Source organism: Solea solea, chromosome 11, assembly GCF_958295425.1.
Source record: "Solea solea chromosome 11, fSolSol10.1, whole genome shotgun sequence".
In the NCBI taxonomy this organism is placed as follows: Eukaryota; Metazoa; Chordata; class Actinopteri; order Pleuronectiformes; family Soleidae; genus Solea; species Solea solea.
Genome location: NC_081144.1, coordinates 14,818,118 through 14,834,642, shown reverse-complemented (window position 1 = coordinate 14,834,642; position 16,525 = coordinate 14,818,118). Strand labels below are relative to the sequence as shown.

Below are 16,525 nucleotides of genomic sequence, written 5' to 3'. Positions count from 1 at the left end.
ACTCAATATCAATGAGCCTTTCCATTAACTGTAGGTAAAATCAAGAGCCTTGATTTCAGTTTCATGATGTCAAATGGATTTTGCATTACGACCTGCAGGTGAAGTGGAGTATATACAGTCTACTGTAGACCTTGAAATCTCCAAAAACTAATATTAGGTCCTTTTCAATCTCATATTACACATCACAGACATTATAATACCCTGTGTGACTTTAAAAATGTTCAGTCACTGCCAGTCGCGATGCTTATTATGGCTCAGCCGAGCGACGGGAAACGATGACCTGAAATATAAAGCATGTGGTTGGAGTGGAGGCTGCGCGTCATGAACGGAGCGATCGTTGCATCTCACGCACGACGTTAGGAGTCCCCTCGCTTCTACCGTGAAAACGCCCCTCAGCTCTCCTCCTCCTCCTCCTGCTCCTCACCCTTCCCCAGTAACGTAAACCATCTTCGCCGGCTTGCGTGTGTGTGTGCTGTCCCAGCCTGCAGCGCCACATTTGGGGCAGAGGGAAAAAGGCGCTGTGGGGCGGAGGTGGCGACGGTGGTGCACGTCTTCCACGGACTGTGAGGCTTGACGCTCGGACCTGACAGCGCAGGTACGCGTTTTATTGTGTTTGTGTGTGACAGCGGAACAGGTGCATGCTGCGTTTGCCGGTTGTTGCGAGATGACATTGTGGCTGAGAGGATGGGAAGCATCCCTCCTGCACAAAAACGCGCTCCGCACAGGCGCCGCTTTGTGCCGTAAGGCGGATGGAGACGGCGTTGGCACGGTGCTCTATTCCGACGACCATGTTCATAATCACAGTGGCTTTAGAAACTGCACAGAGTGAGGGAATCCTTTATGTCATGTATATGAAGGCCTAGCAGGCAGAGAGTCAGCAGGTGCACCTTTCTTATCGCCTCAGTGAATCACACAGCAGCTGAACATCTCTGCTCCCGTGCACATCTAACACAAGAACCATTGCCAGACCTTTATTCTTGGATTCATGTCAGCGCGTAAATGTTGTGAATGTTCTGTGCGTGGATCTAAAGGCTGAACAGCTGATGCTCAGTGTAATGAGCGAATAGAAGACGGAGTGTGTTGTCGCGGGTGTGGCAGAGGGGGCAGGCGGAGGCGCCTCAACAATCAGAGGGTCTCTGCTATGAATGAATGAATGTGAGAAAGTGAGCTGAGCTGATGACCAACTGTAGCCAACATTTATCTAGCAGGAAAAAGAAAAAAAAAGGAACGAGTTGGCCTTGATTTCATTTATCCACTTGATATATTGCTTTTTTTCTGGCAACATTTATCTGAGCGAAAACAAGGGCAACTAGGGAAGGTTTGTCACTTCATAAATCATGGCGAGGCTACTTTGAACATTTCTGCACTGGATTTGAAAATGTGTCTGTTTTTATAACCTGCAAATCTGAAACTGTAGTCCATATAAAAGGTAGGAAGGATTTTATGTGTGTGTGTGTGATAGTGAGAGAGAGGACACTTCTTCCTCCGGGCTCTGTTTACAACCTCACAACTAAATCTGAGATGTGACAGGAAGGGTCAAATCACAGGTCAGTTCAGAGATTCACTGGAGACCGTGTTCAGGCTGCAGGCAAATTTGTCTCTCAGACTTTCTGCACTGTTAACTGCAAATTGGATCAGTGTGTCCGGACAGAACCGACCGATCTGCTCGCTTTGGCATTCGGCTTTCAAACGTGGATCCATCTCATCTTTCAAACAATCACCCGGTCGAATTGTGGTGTAGGAGTTCCCCAGGAAAACTCAGCAATGAAGGAGACTGCGTCTACGTATGTTTCAGTGTTCCACGAACAAGCTGGAATTCGCGGCGCGAGCGTTCCGACTGTGACACATGTTTAGAAATAAGATTTCAAACCAGCGCCAAATGCAGTTTGATACTGATATTTGAAAATCTGACTTTCAAAACCCATTGAGATACAATTTGGATTTGCAAGAACTGGCAACAAGGCTTTTGACCAATCACAGGGCTGTTCAGAACGAGTGGGTGCTCCAGTTGCACTTACTCTGAAGACATAGGACCTTTCTGTTGCTGCAGCACAGACACAATTCTTATGCTGCAAAGAAACAGAAAAAAGGAAAAAGTCTAAAAATGAGTTGAGCAATAAAAAGAAAATAGATTCAAGATTCAAGAGATTTATTGTCATGCGCACCGTAAAAAAAACAAAAACAAGTTTCAACAGTACAATGAAATTCTTACTTGTCGCTCCCTTCACACCTTATGACGCACATAAAATACAGACAAGACAGTATAAAAATAGAATAAGATTAAAATAACAAAAAAAACCAAGTGTCAACATTATCAGAGAGTTGAAAAATAATGTATGAAACAATTACGTCTCTCCATGCTCCACTGATGAGAGGACGATTTTATTTGATTTTTTAAGGATGTGTATTCCAAAGTTTTATTCTCATGTCAGACACTTTGAAATAGATTTGGATTTAGTGTTAGACTGCACGCTGACAGTTAGACAGCTACTGTAATTAACAAAAACATTAAGCGTATGTTAGAAACAATCGTCACACCTACACAAATCTTCCCTCTGTTCAACCCTCAGTCTTTGCAAACACTGCACAGTAACTTCTTAAATATGTAAAGGCAGAGTCATCCATATGTGTGCTTTTCTTTCATTCATAACCTGACTCTTGTCTCTCCGTGCATCCTCCAGTGTCATCCTCCTTTCTTTCACCCGATCCACTTTCAGCCTCCCTGGTGGTCATTACAACAGTGCAGCTAGACGTGGGGTGGCACTCACCTATTAAGCCCAGTTGCTTGTTCATATTATAAGGGCAAAGCTGCATTGTGTTATGTCTCCCTTATTATTTACACACTTCTGTTTTCTCAGTATTGCAAACCCAGGATAATAGCCTGCTGCTGTAGCTTGGTACAATTCACTGGTACATTTAAATGGTGGTGTTTCTGGTGGAGTCCTGGTTTAGGTGCAAATGCCTGGAGCATCTGGGTTATTATAGCTGTGTTTCCACTAAGTGGAACAGTTTGATTCGGTACGTATCTGGCCCCTAATCGTTCCATTTTTCGGTACCCTTCACCTTTGGGGTACCAGAGTAATGTTACGTACGGGTGGGTGCCTGACCCACGACAGTCAGCCGATCGGGCGACAAAAAAGCGCTCTCCCTTGCGACCAGTGTTTCATCAATGCCCGCAGTCTGACAAACAGCCTCAAACTAAGCAGAAAAAATGATCTGCTGGATGTCCTCCGTTGTTGCCCGTTGTGTCGTGTTGATGTCGTTGTTTGTAGTCGGCACACACCGGCACAATGTCATGCTATGTATCTTGGCTGACACGGCCATCAGGCACAGCACACACCTCCACCTGACCGAGGGCTTTACCACTCCAAACCGTACCCTACTGTACCAAACCGAACTGTACCATGATGGAAACATGTCATATCCACAGTGTCGCATGTGCGGAAGTCTCCAGGCTCAAGGGCCGTTGTCCCTGCTAGACCAGACTGTTAAAAGTGCCAGTGGGAACTGTGAACCCAGCCAGGAGAGCATGTGTGACCATTGACTTTGATGGGCATCAGGCAGTAGCCTTTCTTATGTACCTGGCAATGCCACGTGTCTACAGACAAACCTGTAAATAAATGTGCAGTCTCTGGACTTATACAAGTTGAAGAGTGGAGAAACTTTTGCCTTCCAGCAAAAAGACCCCGATTGACCATTGAACGGTTGTTCATCTCTGTGTTTGCCCTGTGATTCACTGCCTTTCGCCTTGTGACAACTGGGATTGCAACCCTCATGTGGAGGACAAAGTGGTAGACAATGATTGAATGAATGAAAAAGCTGAAACATATGGTTGGAAAGGTCCGACAAAACCTTTCTAAGAGTTCTTGAATAAGGTTAATTAAAAATCTCACAGATGTAAGGAAAACACTAAGACAGCTAATCCTTTATGGCTCGATGAAGCGTCCAGGTGGGCCATGCTGAGGGTAGTGACATCACTAAGTCATGGATTTCTTGGCCGCATTTCTCAACACAGGCTGTGTGCATTTCTTGGATGCAGCATATTAATATTTTCAGAACAGGTCGACGGAGATATTAAAATCGCACTATTGATAATATGGAGCCTTTAAACACTGGGTCTTGTGTTGTACACCCTGAGGATGTTCTTCATGTAATTCAGCTTGTGCTTGTTTAAGACAGCACACCGTCTCAGATGCTCTACTTACACAGTTTCCCTCCTAGTCCTGATTCGGGTCTATTATTGATTTGTAATAGTTCAATGGAGCAGGTCCAGAGGTGTGTTCACAAACAAATTGGAATCCTCGACAAGATAAATTCACGTTATTTGGAAGTAAAATGAGCTTACAAAGGCTAAGATAGAAGCATGTGTTAAACTGACACTTTTGGTATCACAAAGAATTCCATTTCTATGTATAAAATATACGACTGTAAACATATCAGCAAGACCAGTGATCCATTTACAATCAGATAATGACCTATTACTTGTGAAAATGTATATACATGTACAAATGTTTTTACTTTGAGATAAAAAAATATGAATATATACTGCAGTTTTAGTTATGGTGTCGTGTTTAGAGTGAATCACTGACTTTAGATGGATGGCTGAAACAAACATCATATTGAATACCATTAAAAAAAAGTTTGATTATTACAGTGTCCAATAAAAAAGGTATTGCCTAATTGGGGAAACTGTATAAAACCTGAATGTTCAGCAATTTTTACGAGATATATACGCTTTTTGCCCCCGACCCACAACTGCACACACACACGAATGCTCCTCAGTCTTATAGTATTACTTGACAGAGCATTATTTTCCTGAGGAATGCAGCATACAAACAATGTTACATTATTTCTGATGTCGGAGACCAAACAACAGAGGCACAATAATAACACAATCAACAACAAAAATCAGCAGATGTGACATACTAATTGATTGATTTTTAAAAACATCAGGAAAAGACAGACTCATTGAGTTATCTATTAGTAAATGATGAAATGTTGTCTATTTGCAGCTCATTCCAAGACTTTTGGCTGTCACGTTAAATGAATTTAGACTGAATTCAATTGTGTTATGATAATTGATTTTGACGGATACTAGACTTTTGAATAACCAATTATCCTTTCCCAGAATGGGTTGGCTTGAATGCAGACTGGACAGTGTCATCCTTCTTGGAACTGTTGATCATCCTATTCCACCCACCACCATCTCCACTGTCATTTCCATGTGCCTCCTTCAACGCGAGCCGTCACATCCTTCACCGCAGTGCCATGCCGTGCCCCACCTCATCTCCCATGTCATGAAAGTGTCAACTAGCAAAATAATGCCTACAGGCCTCCTTTTCTTTTTTCTTTATCTGATTGTGTTATGCTTGACAGACAGTGTTAGATGGGGGGGGGGGGGGTTTCCATGGAAACTGCATTTTAAACAATCTCGCCTGATGTCTCTGTGTTAACTATTGTTAGTGGCAATACTCTGTACTCTTCTGTAGAACTGAGCTGCGCTGAGGGCACTGCAGGGTGCCTGTCATTTTCTTGTCATAGTGATGAAGAGTAATGCTATAAGTAGATTTTCCTTTTGTCTGACGCTGCAGAAATTCACAGAGCTGGTTTACACAAGGAGGAATATGATGTTGGAGATGTACGGCTTTACGTTTACGCGAAACAAAATGCACTTCAGTGGTTATGGGCTGGGAAATGTAGTTTTACTGGACGTGCTTAGATGCTGTTTCACTCATTTGCAAGTGATTATATGATGCTCTGTATTTTAGTGTTATATCCTGGAAGAAAACTAATTTAAAGAGTGTGTAAAGCAAATGTAGAGCACTTTTACTCACATTATATGTTTTAGCAATTGTGGCTGAGAACTAAACTGTGCTAAAGAACTGTTTCTCTTGTTCTATTCAATTTTTAGGCACGTGTTGTGTGATGATGCACCGGAAACCATATGGTTAACGTAAATCCACCTCAAATGCTGCAATTATATAAAGGTGTGCTCAGTGCGCTTTATGAGCACTTTACCCATTCACTCGCGAGAAAGGCAAATACATCTTGCCTGGATGTAAGAAACATGCAAACAAAGCTCTGCCACTTGATTTTGAAATCTTACAGATGAGGAAATGAAGTAGAGAAGAAGAACAGAAAGAAGAGCAGACTTCTGCTGAGAGGCTGAGGCAGTTACCATTGATAGAGAAAGATGGAGAGAGAGAGAGAGGGCGGGGCTGTAGTTAAACTAGCTAGTATGTCAATAAAGTGCAACCAAACTGATGAAAATGTGATTTCTCCAAAGGTTTGTTAAACAAGTGGTTTGATACCAGAGCATTTATGTTAATATTCTGTACAAACACTAATGAACAGCATCTTTCACTCGCTTTTGTTTTTGAGCACGCACACACACACACACGCACACACACACACGGACACTTTAGTGGGGACCAAAGCTGGTGAACATTGATTCTCTCCATGTTTTTTGAACAGGAAGTTTGATAGTGCAGAGTTGTCAAACTTACACGTGGCCCATCACTCAATATCATGTCATAATGAAAACATGGCCCACAGAATATAATACCAAATATATTTGTCAGCAATATTTCTTTATAATAGTAATAAGACAATTGGTTGTAATGATCACATTATAATACACACATTATTACAGTTTTCCACAGTATATGTACTTAGTTTTCCATTTATTTGTCTATTTTTTGCTATTACTAAAGTTATTATTGCGCAGTATCCATATAAAAACAAGCACTGAAATTCTGTGGAATATGATCATGAATATCTTTATTGCGATATGGTGAATTATTGTGTTATATAAATTTTAAGCTCACCCGCTACTGAACAGTTGTTATTTTCCCAATTTGTTTCCTTTTGACTGACCCCCCTCTTGACCAGACTAGACGCTCCTTTGCCCCCAGGTCATTTGAGTTTGACACCACTGCTGTCGTGTCTGTTTGTTTTCTGTACAAGCACTCATCAACACTGGCTTTGGTCCCCACTAAAATGTATATATGTGTGTGTGTGTGTGTGTTTGGCACTTTGTCACCCCAATGGAAAAGGTGTTACTAACCACCTCGTCATACATGAATGAGTTTTTATCACTGTACACACTCTTTAAGAAACTTGTGATATTCAGTATATGTGTAAAGGCTGTGTCAGGGAGCGGGGAGTAGATTGCGATGCACTATTGCTCACTTATACACATGATTATACACATTATACAAGTATTAGTATTAAGGTAGTTAGTCTCTGTTAATGATTCTCAAAATATAAATGAGCCAGAACCAGATCATTTCACATTATGATTAGATTGTTTTAGATTTTTCAGTTCCAGATACCTGTGACTAAATGTTTTGTGCCTTTGTAGATCCACTGTGATCTGTAAGTTGTAATGCACACCTTATGCCGAATATTGTTGAAATTGCACTTAATTTTACTCAAGAAATGTCAGGTTGTTCATCATGTGTTTTGTAAAAAAGACAAAATTAAATGTAAAACAAAGGGATTTCTTGTTGTTTATAGGTTATTATGCTATTATTTGACTTTCCTTGCTGCCAAACTAAAATGAGTTCGACACCCCTGTCTGGCCTTCCATGTAATATTCTTCTGCTTTGTTAATTATTCCGACATGACCCCCTTTGCTAAATGGATGCAAGATTACTTTGCGGTGTTTCGTTGAAGAAACTGGCTACTGCACTCATGTCAACTCGTTAATATTTAAGACAGTCAAGATAGTCATCTCATAAATCAAATGACAGATTTTGACAGCTCATTTGAACGGATTTAACTGCCCGATTGGTTTTAATCAGCGAGGATTAGCTTTATGAAGGACCCGGCCCCCTCCTGCTCAAATAATTTTCCATGCACTTTTAAAACTGTCTGGGACTTAATGAGGCAGCTTCAGATAAGTTTGCAGACTCACAATGGCTCCTTTTATATCAGCTCAACAGTTGGAACTTTAAATGTCCAAGTGCAGACGCTGTATTGACCCTTCTCTGCTGTGCAGAGCCCAGAAACTGCTTTCAGGTTAACACAGGTAGCACCACTCCCTCTGGGCCTTTGCTTGAAGTTTAGGCCTCAGTGGTTTGAAAACATATCATTTATCTTGACTGCAGTGTGACATGATTTGCAGCTGACCCAACAGCTGTTTTGTGCGATGCGATTCCAAGACTGCTGCGCACCAAAGGTTTGGAGAATGTGTGTATACGGCCTCCCCTGAACAAGGACATCTTGCCACTCCTTCGTCCCCATCCCCCACTGTCCTGTTGCTCGTTTTCCTTGAGCCGGTCTCTGCCCAGCAAGGATTGATGGTGGCTGTGTGAGCCATTAGAGGAGAAGAACCGATTATAAAGCTGAGATGTGGGGAGAGCACTGCATGATGAAAAGGCAAAGTTAAGTGAGAAAGGTCTCATGATTGGCTTTTGCTTTGGGCTGCTTTCTGTGGGTGTCACTTTTGATATGGTCATAGATACCATAATGCTATAGCCTTCAGCAAGAGTAGCAACAGCTATAGCAAAGTCAGAGGTTGTAATTATGCTCGTTAGGTGTATATGCTCACATGCTCAAGCACGGATTTGAGTCAATCTGGGCATTTTCACCCCAACGATCACCCCAATCACCACTTTCTTTGCACATACTCCAGCTGTCTGGCATCTTTTTTGTTAGTGAGCAGGTCCTTCATACAGCACAGCTGTAGACTGCACTCAGGGTACTTTATTTTGGGTAGACTCTTACTGGCATTTATTTCATATAGTCCACCATACACGCTTATGTGGGGACCAAAGCAGGTGAACTTTGGTGTAAAATTTACAACAGTAGCACTTGTCAGTATTTGTGCAGAATATAAATGTAAACACTCCCAAACCGTCCTTTCAACAAACACAAACTAGTGACGAGCAAAGCAGTTGCTTTCGGGGGAAACAGAATCATTAGAATCAGTTCTTTCAAAATGACCGGCACACAGACGTGGTCTGACACAGTCACTGAGCTCAAATAGAGAAGCCAATATTTTCTGTTTGCTTTAAACTGAGAAACGTTTTTCAGATCGACATGAAAAACAATGACGATGTTGACTCTCTCACATACTGAATTGTCATCGTGCCAGATCATAAACCCCTCTGCACAGGTGACATCAAATGATAAACACTGAGATTGCTGTTTCGAAGGAACAGTGGAGAGTGATTTGTTTTTCTCAAAAAAGTGCCAAAAAAAAACCCCCCTGTCCAATTCATTATCAGGAAAACTACAAGGATTGTCATTCTCATTTCTTTGTAACTCATGTAAAGCCGGCTGCTATTATTAATGAAGAACACTGTCTGCATGGAGCTCAAAGCGAGTATATCACCTGCAGCACATTACACATCACTATTCTTGCTCCTACTACCGTAGTATGACTAATGCTTTGTCGATATTACAGCATTCATTATTTATCAATATTACATTTAAGATATGGGTCAAGAAGGCAAGCAGAAATGTAAGCTATGCATGGGAATAAGTCAATGAATATAAATATATCCATCAAATATGAAGCCTGTAAAGGTAATTTTGATTTCCTGAGGTCCTTCAGTCTGCTTCTCTGTGACATATATTTGAGGTGCTGTTTTTCAACGATTCCAATGTCCACCTGCTGATGAAGGATGGGCCTGTGAGCAACCGATGTCTGCCTGAAAATACATCCATTTTTCCAGGGCCAAAGCGAGAATCTTTGACAGGTGGCATGAAGAAAAATGGGCTCAGGCGGGCTGAGGTGAATGGTGCATCATGGACATCATTCTGCCCTGGATGATTAGCCATTATGTCTGTTACTATCAGGCAATTTAGCTGAGCTGTCCTGTTCCAGACAACGAGTGCTTTGGGGAGCTTCACTGTGCGTTTTCTCATCCTTGCCGAAGAAGAGTATAGACATTCTACAGTTTGAGACTTTGCTCCACTTAATTGAGTGAGCTTTTAAACTCATTCGATCAAAGATTACACTGGGGCCTCTGCGATGCTCAGTTGTGATTACCATGTATCTGGGCTAATGCTGAAGTGTGGAGTGCAGAGGTCATCCACTGAAGGACTGGCATACAGTAGCACAGCTAATAGAACCCTGAAATGAAAGGACTCCATTGTAAGCGAGTCTTTGTATTTGAGTATAGTATATACATAGAACTTCCCTGATCTGTGTGACAGTGGCTAAATATGTATAAATGCAATACATGCACATGTGAACAGGTATCTTAACACAGTACAACAAAGCACATGTGTTTGATTTGAAGATCTCAGATTTGGCCTATATGACTGTTAGAGGCTATCTTTGCTTTTCACCAAACAACACAGGACAATCATGCACAAGGATTTCTCTATTTATTCACAACATAGAGAGACCAAAAAGCATTGAACGTGGATGGGGCATTTCTCATCTCTTCAAATTGCTGTAAACTCCCTCTTTTTCAGCCTATTTTTCAACTTCTACTCCAAGTACCCTCCCCTGGCAGTACCGCCACAAGAAGACACAAGAAGTAGCGACGCTTAGCGAGTGAAACAGAAACTGTTTACTTCCGAGCGCCTTTTCATTGGTGAATTAAAATAGCAATATTTGCCCTGGTGTATCATCTATGTCATCATATTTGATATATCACCAAATGGAACCCACCCCTAATACATAGTACAGTTACCTGGTAATAACATGGCAATAATTTTGCATAAGCGAGGTAATATTACGATAACGCCATCTCATTTCTCATGCAATTTCCAGATTGTCACTGTAATTGCAATAGTGTGGTATGTGCCATGTTGTCGCCAAGTTTTTTTTTTTGCAAAGTGGTGGCCAGAACTTAGTCACAGACACCCCATATTTTAGTACTGTCTTGAACCATCTGTACTCCTGTAATGCTGTGACATGTTGTCAGTGCAGGATGTAAATAAATAGTGGCTCCTTATAATCTTGAATAAATTACAAGTTTTGCATTGGCGTTTGCTATGTCGGTGCATGTTTTGGCAAAGATGATGCACATGCTGTAGCTGCAAGTGTGATCACGCTGTATTTTGTATTTTAAGGCAAGGTAAAGGTTTTACACGGTCACAGTCTGCAACTGGAAGTTAAAATTGAGTGTAAGCCGCTGTAAGCCGGTAAGTAAGGTGGCTGTAGCTGTACGACACAGTTCCTAAAGATCATTACAGTATAACAAGTTGGATAATAGTGTCTTGATTAAGAGGTCAGGTGGTTAATTAAGGAAAATTACAAAAAAAAATTCATCTTTCTGACTCAGGCCCTCGTGTTATCTAGATATAATTACATGTTTATATTCTCTAGTTTGAGTTTAGATCTTTAAATGCACAACAAATGACATAGAAATAGAAATAGAAATACTTTATTCATCCCCGAGGGGAAATTGTTTTAACATAGCAACAATACAATACAAAAAAAACATTTTACAAATTGAGAAAAAATAGTGCAATAATTAAAGAATGGCATACAGGAGTGCATGGCATAACGGATCTCGTGAAGAGACAATGAGCAGTCAGTTCTTTCCAGAGAGTTATTGTAAGTCCCGATGGCTGATGGCAGGAACGACTTCCTGAATCTGTCCCTGTGACAGTGGAGCTGTCTGAATCTCTTGGAGAATGTGCTCTCCTGGGCCTCGACATTCTGCTGATATCAAGATGCTCTGTCGCCAGATACAATGCTTTTTGCCTTTTTCATTTCTAAAACTAGCTGAATTGACTTTGTTATTCAATTTGAAGATGCTGTATCCTATAATGGATACAATAATGGATAAAATTACTAAAGACTAAATTTAAGCTGTCCCAAGCTGACAGTTATTAGCAGTGTAGCAGGGAAAGGCTTTTGAAAAGAATAAAATGATTTAACAGTATGTGAATTAATAGTTTGTTAAAAAACAGATTTTGAGAATTGGACATGATTCCAGACAGACGAAGCTTGTTTAGTAGGAATACATTTAATTTTTTTTTATTTTTAAATTGCTAGTAATATTATCCAATATTACAAAAAGCATTGACGCAAACTGAAGCCACCCATTCATCATCCCAAAGTCAAGAACTAATTTGTCTGGTGGCCCAAAAAAAAGCAACAATTTTACCTTTCGCCACCCTGATGTGTTTAAAACACAAGGCATTCACTAGTCTGTCTACTGAACGTTCACGACTTCAGAAGCAGAAATTAGAGCTTACACCAAGTGTCTATTATTAACGCACTCAGTGGTAATTTACTGCTGTGACCTTAAAACGTCGATTGTATTTCATCAAGAAAAAGTGCATTTAAAACCCAGTTCCCACACAGTTTCACAGGGTCAGTAGCCCAGAGTGAAAGAAGAGTGGAAGGGGTCTGTGATTAGCATGTTTGTCCATGTTAGCGAATGTTAAAACCAGCTGTGGAGGGTGACAGAGCTGTCTGAGAGTTATGATCACTTGGATAGACACTAAAAATCCTGTCCGAGACCGTTTTATTTTAGGCCATTTACTTCTGTAAAGTATTTATGTCTTTTAAAAAAGACAACTCAGTAAATGCAACTATTTTTGTAACTCTTGAGTCGTGCACATTGTTTTTTGATCTTCACCTACACTACTTCAACAACCGAAGGACAAAAGACTTTGAAATGGGAGTCTGTGTGAAGACAGCTACTGTCACAGGAGTCTGACTCTCTGACACCAGTCTCTTGAGAGAAATGACATTGAATAAGAGATGGATTTTGAATTAAAAGATCTTTATAGTGCTAATTAAGGATAGGACATTTTTTTGTGTCCAATACCGATACCAATATCATAAACCCAAATATTTACCGATACCAATATTTGGTCAATACAGTCATTTTAGACTATTTATGAGTCAATTGAAAGACATCATTTTTCAAATGTGTAAACATTTCTTTATAGTCTGTGCATAGCGAAGCATGTGATTCACAGGATTTTTGGATTGCATCGATATCTGATCCGGTGATTTGGACCAATATTAGACCGATACCGATTCCCATCCCTAGTGCTAATTCATTATTAATGTTCTAATTAACATTGTATGATCCTATGATAGCAAATGATCCTTAAGCCTAATGAAATCTGGTTCTTAAATAAGCTTTTCTCATTAAACCTTTGAGTCAGCAGGCTCAATGCTATGTTAAAATCTACTACTTCACAAAAATATTGCATACATGAATGCATTCTCTGCATAAACATGTGTCGGATGAGAGAAAAAACATGAAATACCACAAAATGTCATACGAGTGCGACATCTGCAGCGCTCCCACAGACAGACTGCGCGGCTCTTTGATCTGGCTTCCTTATGCCGAGGGAGGACAACCTATCATGAAAGCTGAGAGATGCTTGTGTTCCAACTCCAGCCTCCAAAACAGTAAACACAGAAATATTGTCAGGAAAAAAACCTGTCGAGAAATAGAAAAAAACAGAAACTGTTATGCCGAGCCTCGTTTGTGAAGAGCTTAACAAACATTTTTCGCTCGTCATTAGACCAAATTACGTGTAGAAGCTTCACATTTTTATTCCCCCTCCTTTATCCCGTCCTCATTCAACGCAGCCTTACTTTATGCTTTTTCCACATTTTTTAACATCCCAAGCCTTGAGGTTTATATTACAAGTCTTTGCTTACATGCGATAAAGTGCGTGTTTATCACAGTAAATTATGCATTCTCTTATGTTCAAATCAGGGACTTGAAATTCGAATGCATGACATAGGCCTCGAAGCAAGGCACTGTTTTACACTAACAAACACACACTGGAGGTTCACACAATATCTGGAAGAAACGAAGCATTTAAACAGTCATTTATTACAAAGAAAATGTGTCATGTTATCGTGAACAATTCAACTCACACACTATTAAAAGGAATATTAACCCCATGCTCACTTCTCACATCATTATAGATTAACTCTGGGCTTTATCTTCCTATTTTCTTTATCTCGGACGCTTCATTTCTCTCTGCGGTAAAACCTAATCTGAATATAACCTTTTTTTTGTAGTGTATGTGAAAGAGTGGAGCTCGGTTTTAGCATAGTAGTCACCTTGAAATGACAGGCCTCATCTGTCTCCAACTCACCTTGATATTGTATTAGCATGGCTGCATGTGTGTGTCTCTCTCCTCCCATTTCTGATGTCTGTCCTCTTGTAACATTTGCCTTATTGTCTGTGCTGCTCTTCTGTTTCATCCTCAGATTCTCAGATACCCTCTCCTCCCCCCTCATCCCCGTTCTCTATCTCATTGTGTGTGTGTGTGTGTGCTGTCTCGTGCATTGCCTGGCTGATGTAATTTGCAATCGCCTTTAGTAGTTGGAGACGCCAGGATCCTGAAGCCAATGCTCTTCATGCAGAGTGCTCCTGTGGGAGGCAGTGAGCCAGCACTCACTGAGCTACTCGCTTTCACGCATTCACCATCCTTGCGTGAAAACGACAATCTGCACAGTGGTCGAGGATAATTAAAGATAAGCCCGTAGTAGGACTCGACTGTTAGTCACAACACCAGAGTGTCAGCTTCAGTTAAGATGCTGCAATAGTCGATTCCTTTTGGGGTTCATTTTTTACAGCAGTAAATATTCCGCTGCTTTGCTGTTGACTCACGATGTGTGTGTGTGTGTGTTTGCAGGACAGTAATCTATTCCTATGACTACGGAGAAGGCTTTGGAAATGAAGAGCGCAATGGAGGGTGACGCCAGGACGACCAATCAGGTGGGAGCGACAGGGAACTTGCAGCATGCTGTATATCATTTTTCTCGGGCCTCTCAGTCACTCGAGGGCTTTCCATGTTTCCCGTTTGATATGCAAGGCAACGAGCCGCCTCGGCTTCTGCCAGCAACTTAACATCTTTGCATCTTTGAGCGGCGGCTCAGCCAGCGTCATGCATTTGACGACACGACTGCTTCACACGATCAAAGATATTGAATTTGAATCGCTTTGCCTCTTCAGACTCAGAAATGAAATGTCTAAATACAGGACAGCGCACAGTGATCTAAGGCTCACTCATAGGAAGGATTATGTCTCTTGCAGGTTCCCGAGGACCACGGGGAAATGGATGACAGTTCAGAGAAGACCCCCAGCAAAGCCTCCAAATCCCCCCAGAAAACCAACAAGAGGCCAAAGACTGTCCCTATCAAAGTCATGCTACTCGACGGTTCGGACTATGAGACCGGGGTCGAGGTACATTTCTGTCAGCAAACGTGGATTTTAACTGAAGTTGCTATAGTTTCCAAAACAATGTTTGGTTATTGTTTATTTATTAACTTGCTTGAGTTCAGTTGTAGGCATTATGCATTATTTCAACTTTTTTCAGGATTGCATGTTCTTCTCGTGTTTGAGTGGGATTTCTCCAGGTATTCCATTTATTCTTCTTCTTTTTTGTTAATCTATGATCTTGTAGTGTGTTTTTAATTGTTAACTGTTTATGTAGCTTCATGTAGCTGACTTGGTTTTACTGATATACCCTGCTTTGTAGGAATAGGAAACTCCAAATTGACTATAGTTTTGAATATGAGCACAAGTGGGTTGGGTAGTCTCCATATGCTGGCGTCCACTTCTAGCTGCCCCAGGCTGACTGATCCTTGAAGTATCAGTGGAATGGATAGATGGATGTGGTCTGGAAACCTAGTTTTAATTTGGTCACCATGTTACCATCTTCAGTTTTACTTGCACAACATGATTCAGACATCATGGATTAACCGTCTCTTTGTTCTCACCTTCTCTTTCACCATCAATTTGCTCCGCGCTTATCAGACTTGTTCACAAAGTTATCATGTCCGAAAGCAATAATGGACAACTTGCTGATTTCAGTTTCACATGCAAGCATAACACGGCTTCCTTTTATAAGCGTTATTCTACTGTTCAAAAAAAAAAGAAGCAAAAAACAAACCAAAATGTTTGTTTCTTCACGGCAAAATGTCCACAATCACCAGAAGCTCACGTCTCGCTGTGTAGGTGACAAATATTACAGCATTTTCGAAAAGCGGGGTACACTTCCCCCCCGTTTGAATTAAGCCCTTGAGTCAGCACAGTCCACTTCAGTGGGTTTTCGCCCTCCCTCGGTAATACATGCTACTGAGTCAGGAAATGCGGCTCTGTTGCTGTTCTCACTGAGAGGGGGAGTAGTGATGGATAGAGGGAGGTGAGACAAACTCTGCATTGTGGGGGATGGAAGTCTTGGGGAAAAGCATTTCCCAGCTTTCAAGAATTGTGACTCTGAGTCTTTTGTCGTTGTGTAAACAGGCAAATTCCCAGCACCCTCTGTGTATTTGAATTTCACAGTAGCCCTCCACGCTCATCATACCTGAGAACTGCAGAAAATTAATTTGTTCCCCCGATTTGAAATGACTTCTGAGGAAGAGAAAGAGGTGTCACAGCGAGAGCTGTTCCACAACAGAGGGACACAGTGTGTATGATTACAGAGCTGCTATGAAGCACATTAAAGGCATCACTGGGGGCCTGTTGGCTACTCCTGAAGATGGAGTATGATAGGAAGCATCTTGTTGGCGACTCAACCTCATTCATATCAACTGCAGCATTGTTTTTTCTGGCAGCATTGTTTTTTCTGG

At 41.2% G+C, this 16,525-nt stretch overlaps 1 protein-coding gene across 8 annotated transcripts in view; it reads left to right on the top strand.

Moving 5' to 3' along the window:
• Positions 1–329: 329 nt before the first annotated feature.
• The window catches only part of si:dkey-178k16.1 (band 4.1-like protein 1), a 33,176-nt gene continuing 16,980 nt past the window's right edge, over positions 330–16,525 (top strand). For 5 of the 8 annotated variants that reach the window (XM_058642062.1, XM_058642060.1, XM_058642059.1 and 2 more), the window contains exons 1-3: positions 339–595; positions 14,587–14,669; positions 14,988–15,137. In XM_058642062.1, coding sequence (XP_058498045.1) covers positions 14,604–14,669; positions 14,988–15,137 — 216 coding nt within the window. In that variant the 5' untranslated portion in view covers positions 339–595; positions 14,587–14,603. Of the gene's footprint in view, positions 596–14,586; positions 14,670–14,987; positions 15,138–16,525 lie in introns of all 8 variants that reach the window. The other 3 variants (XM_058642064.1, XM_058642063.1, XM_058642065.1) reach the window with 2 other exon arrangements.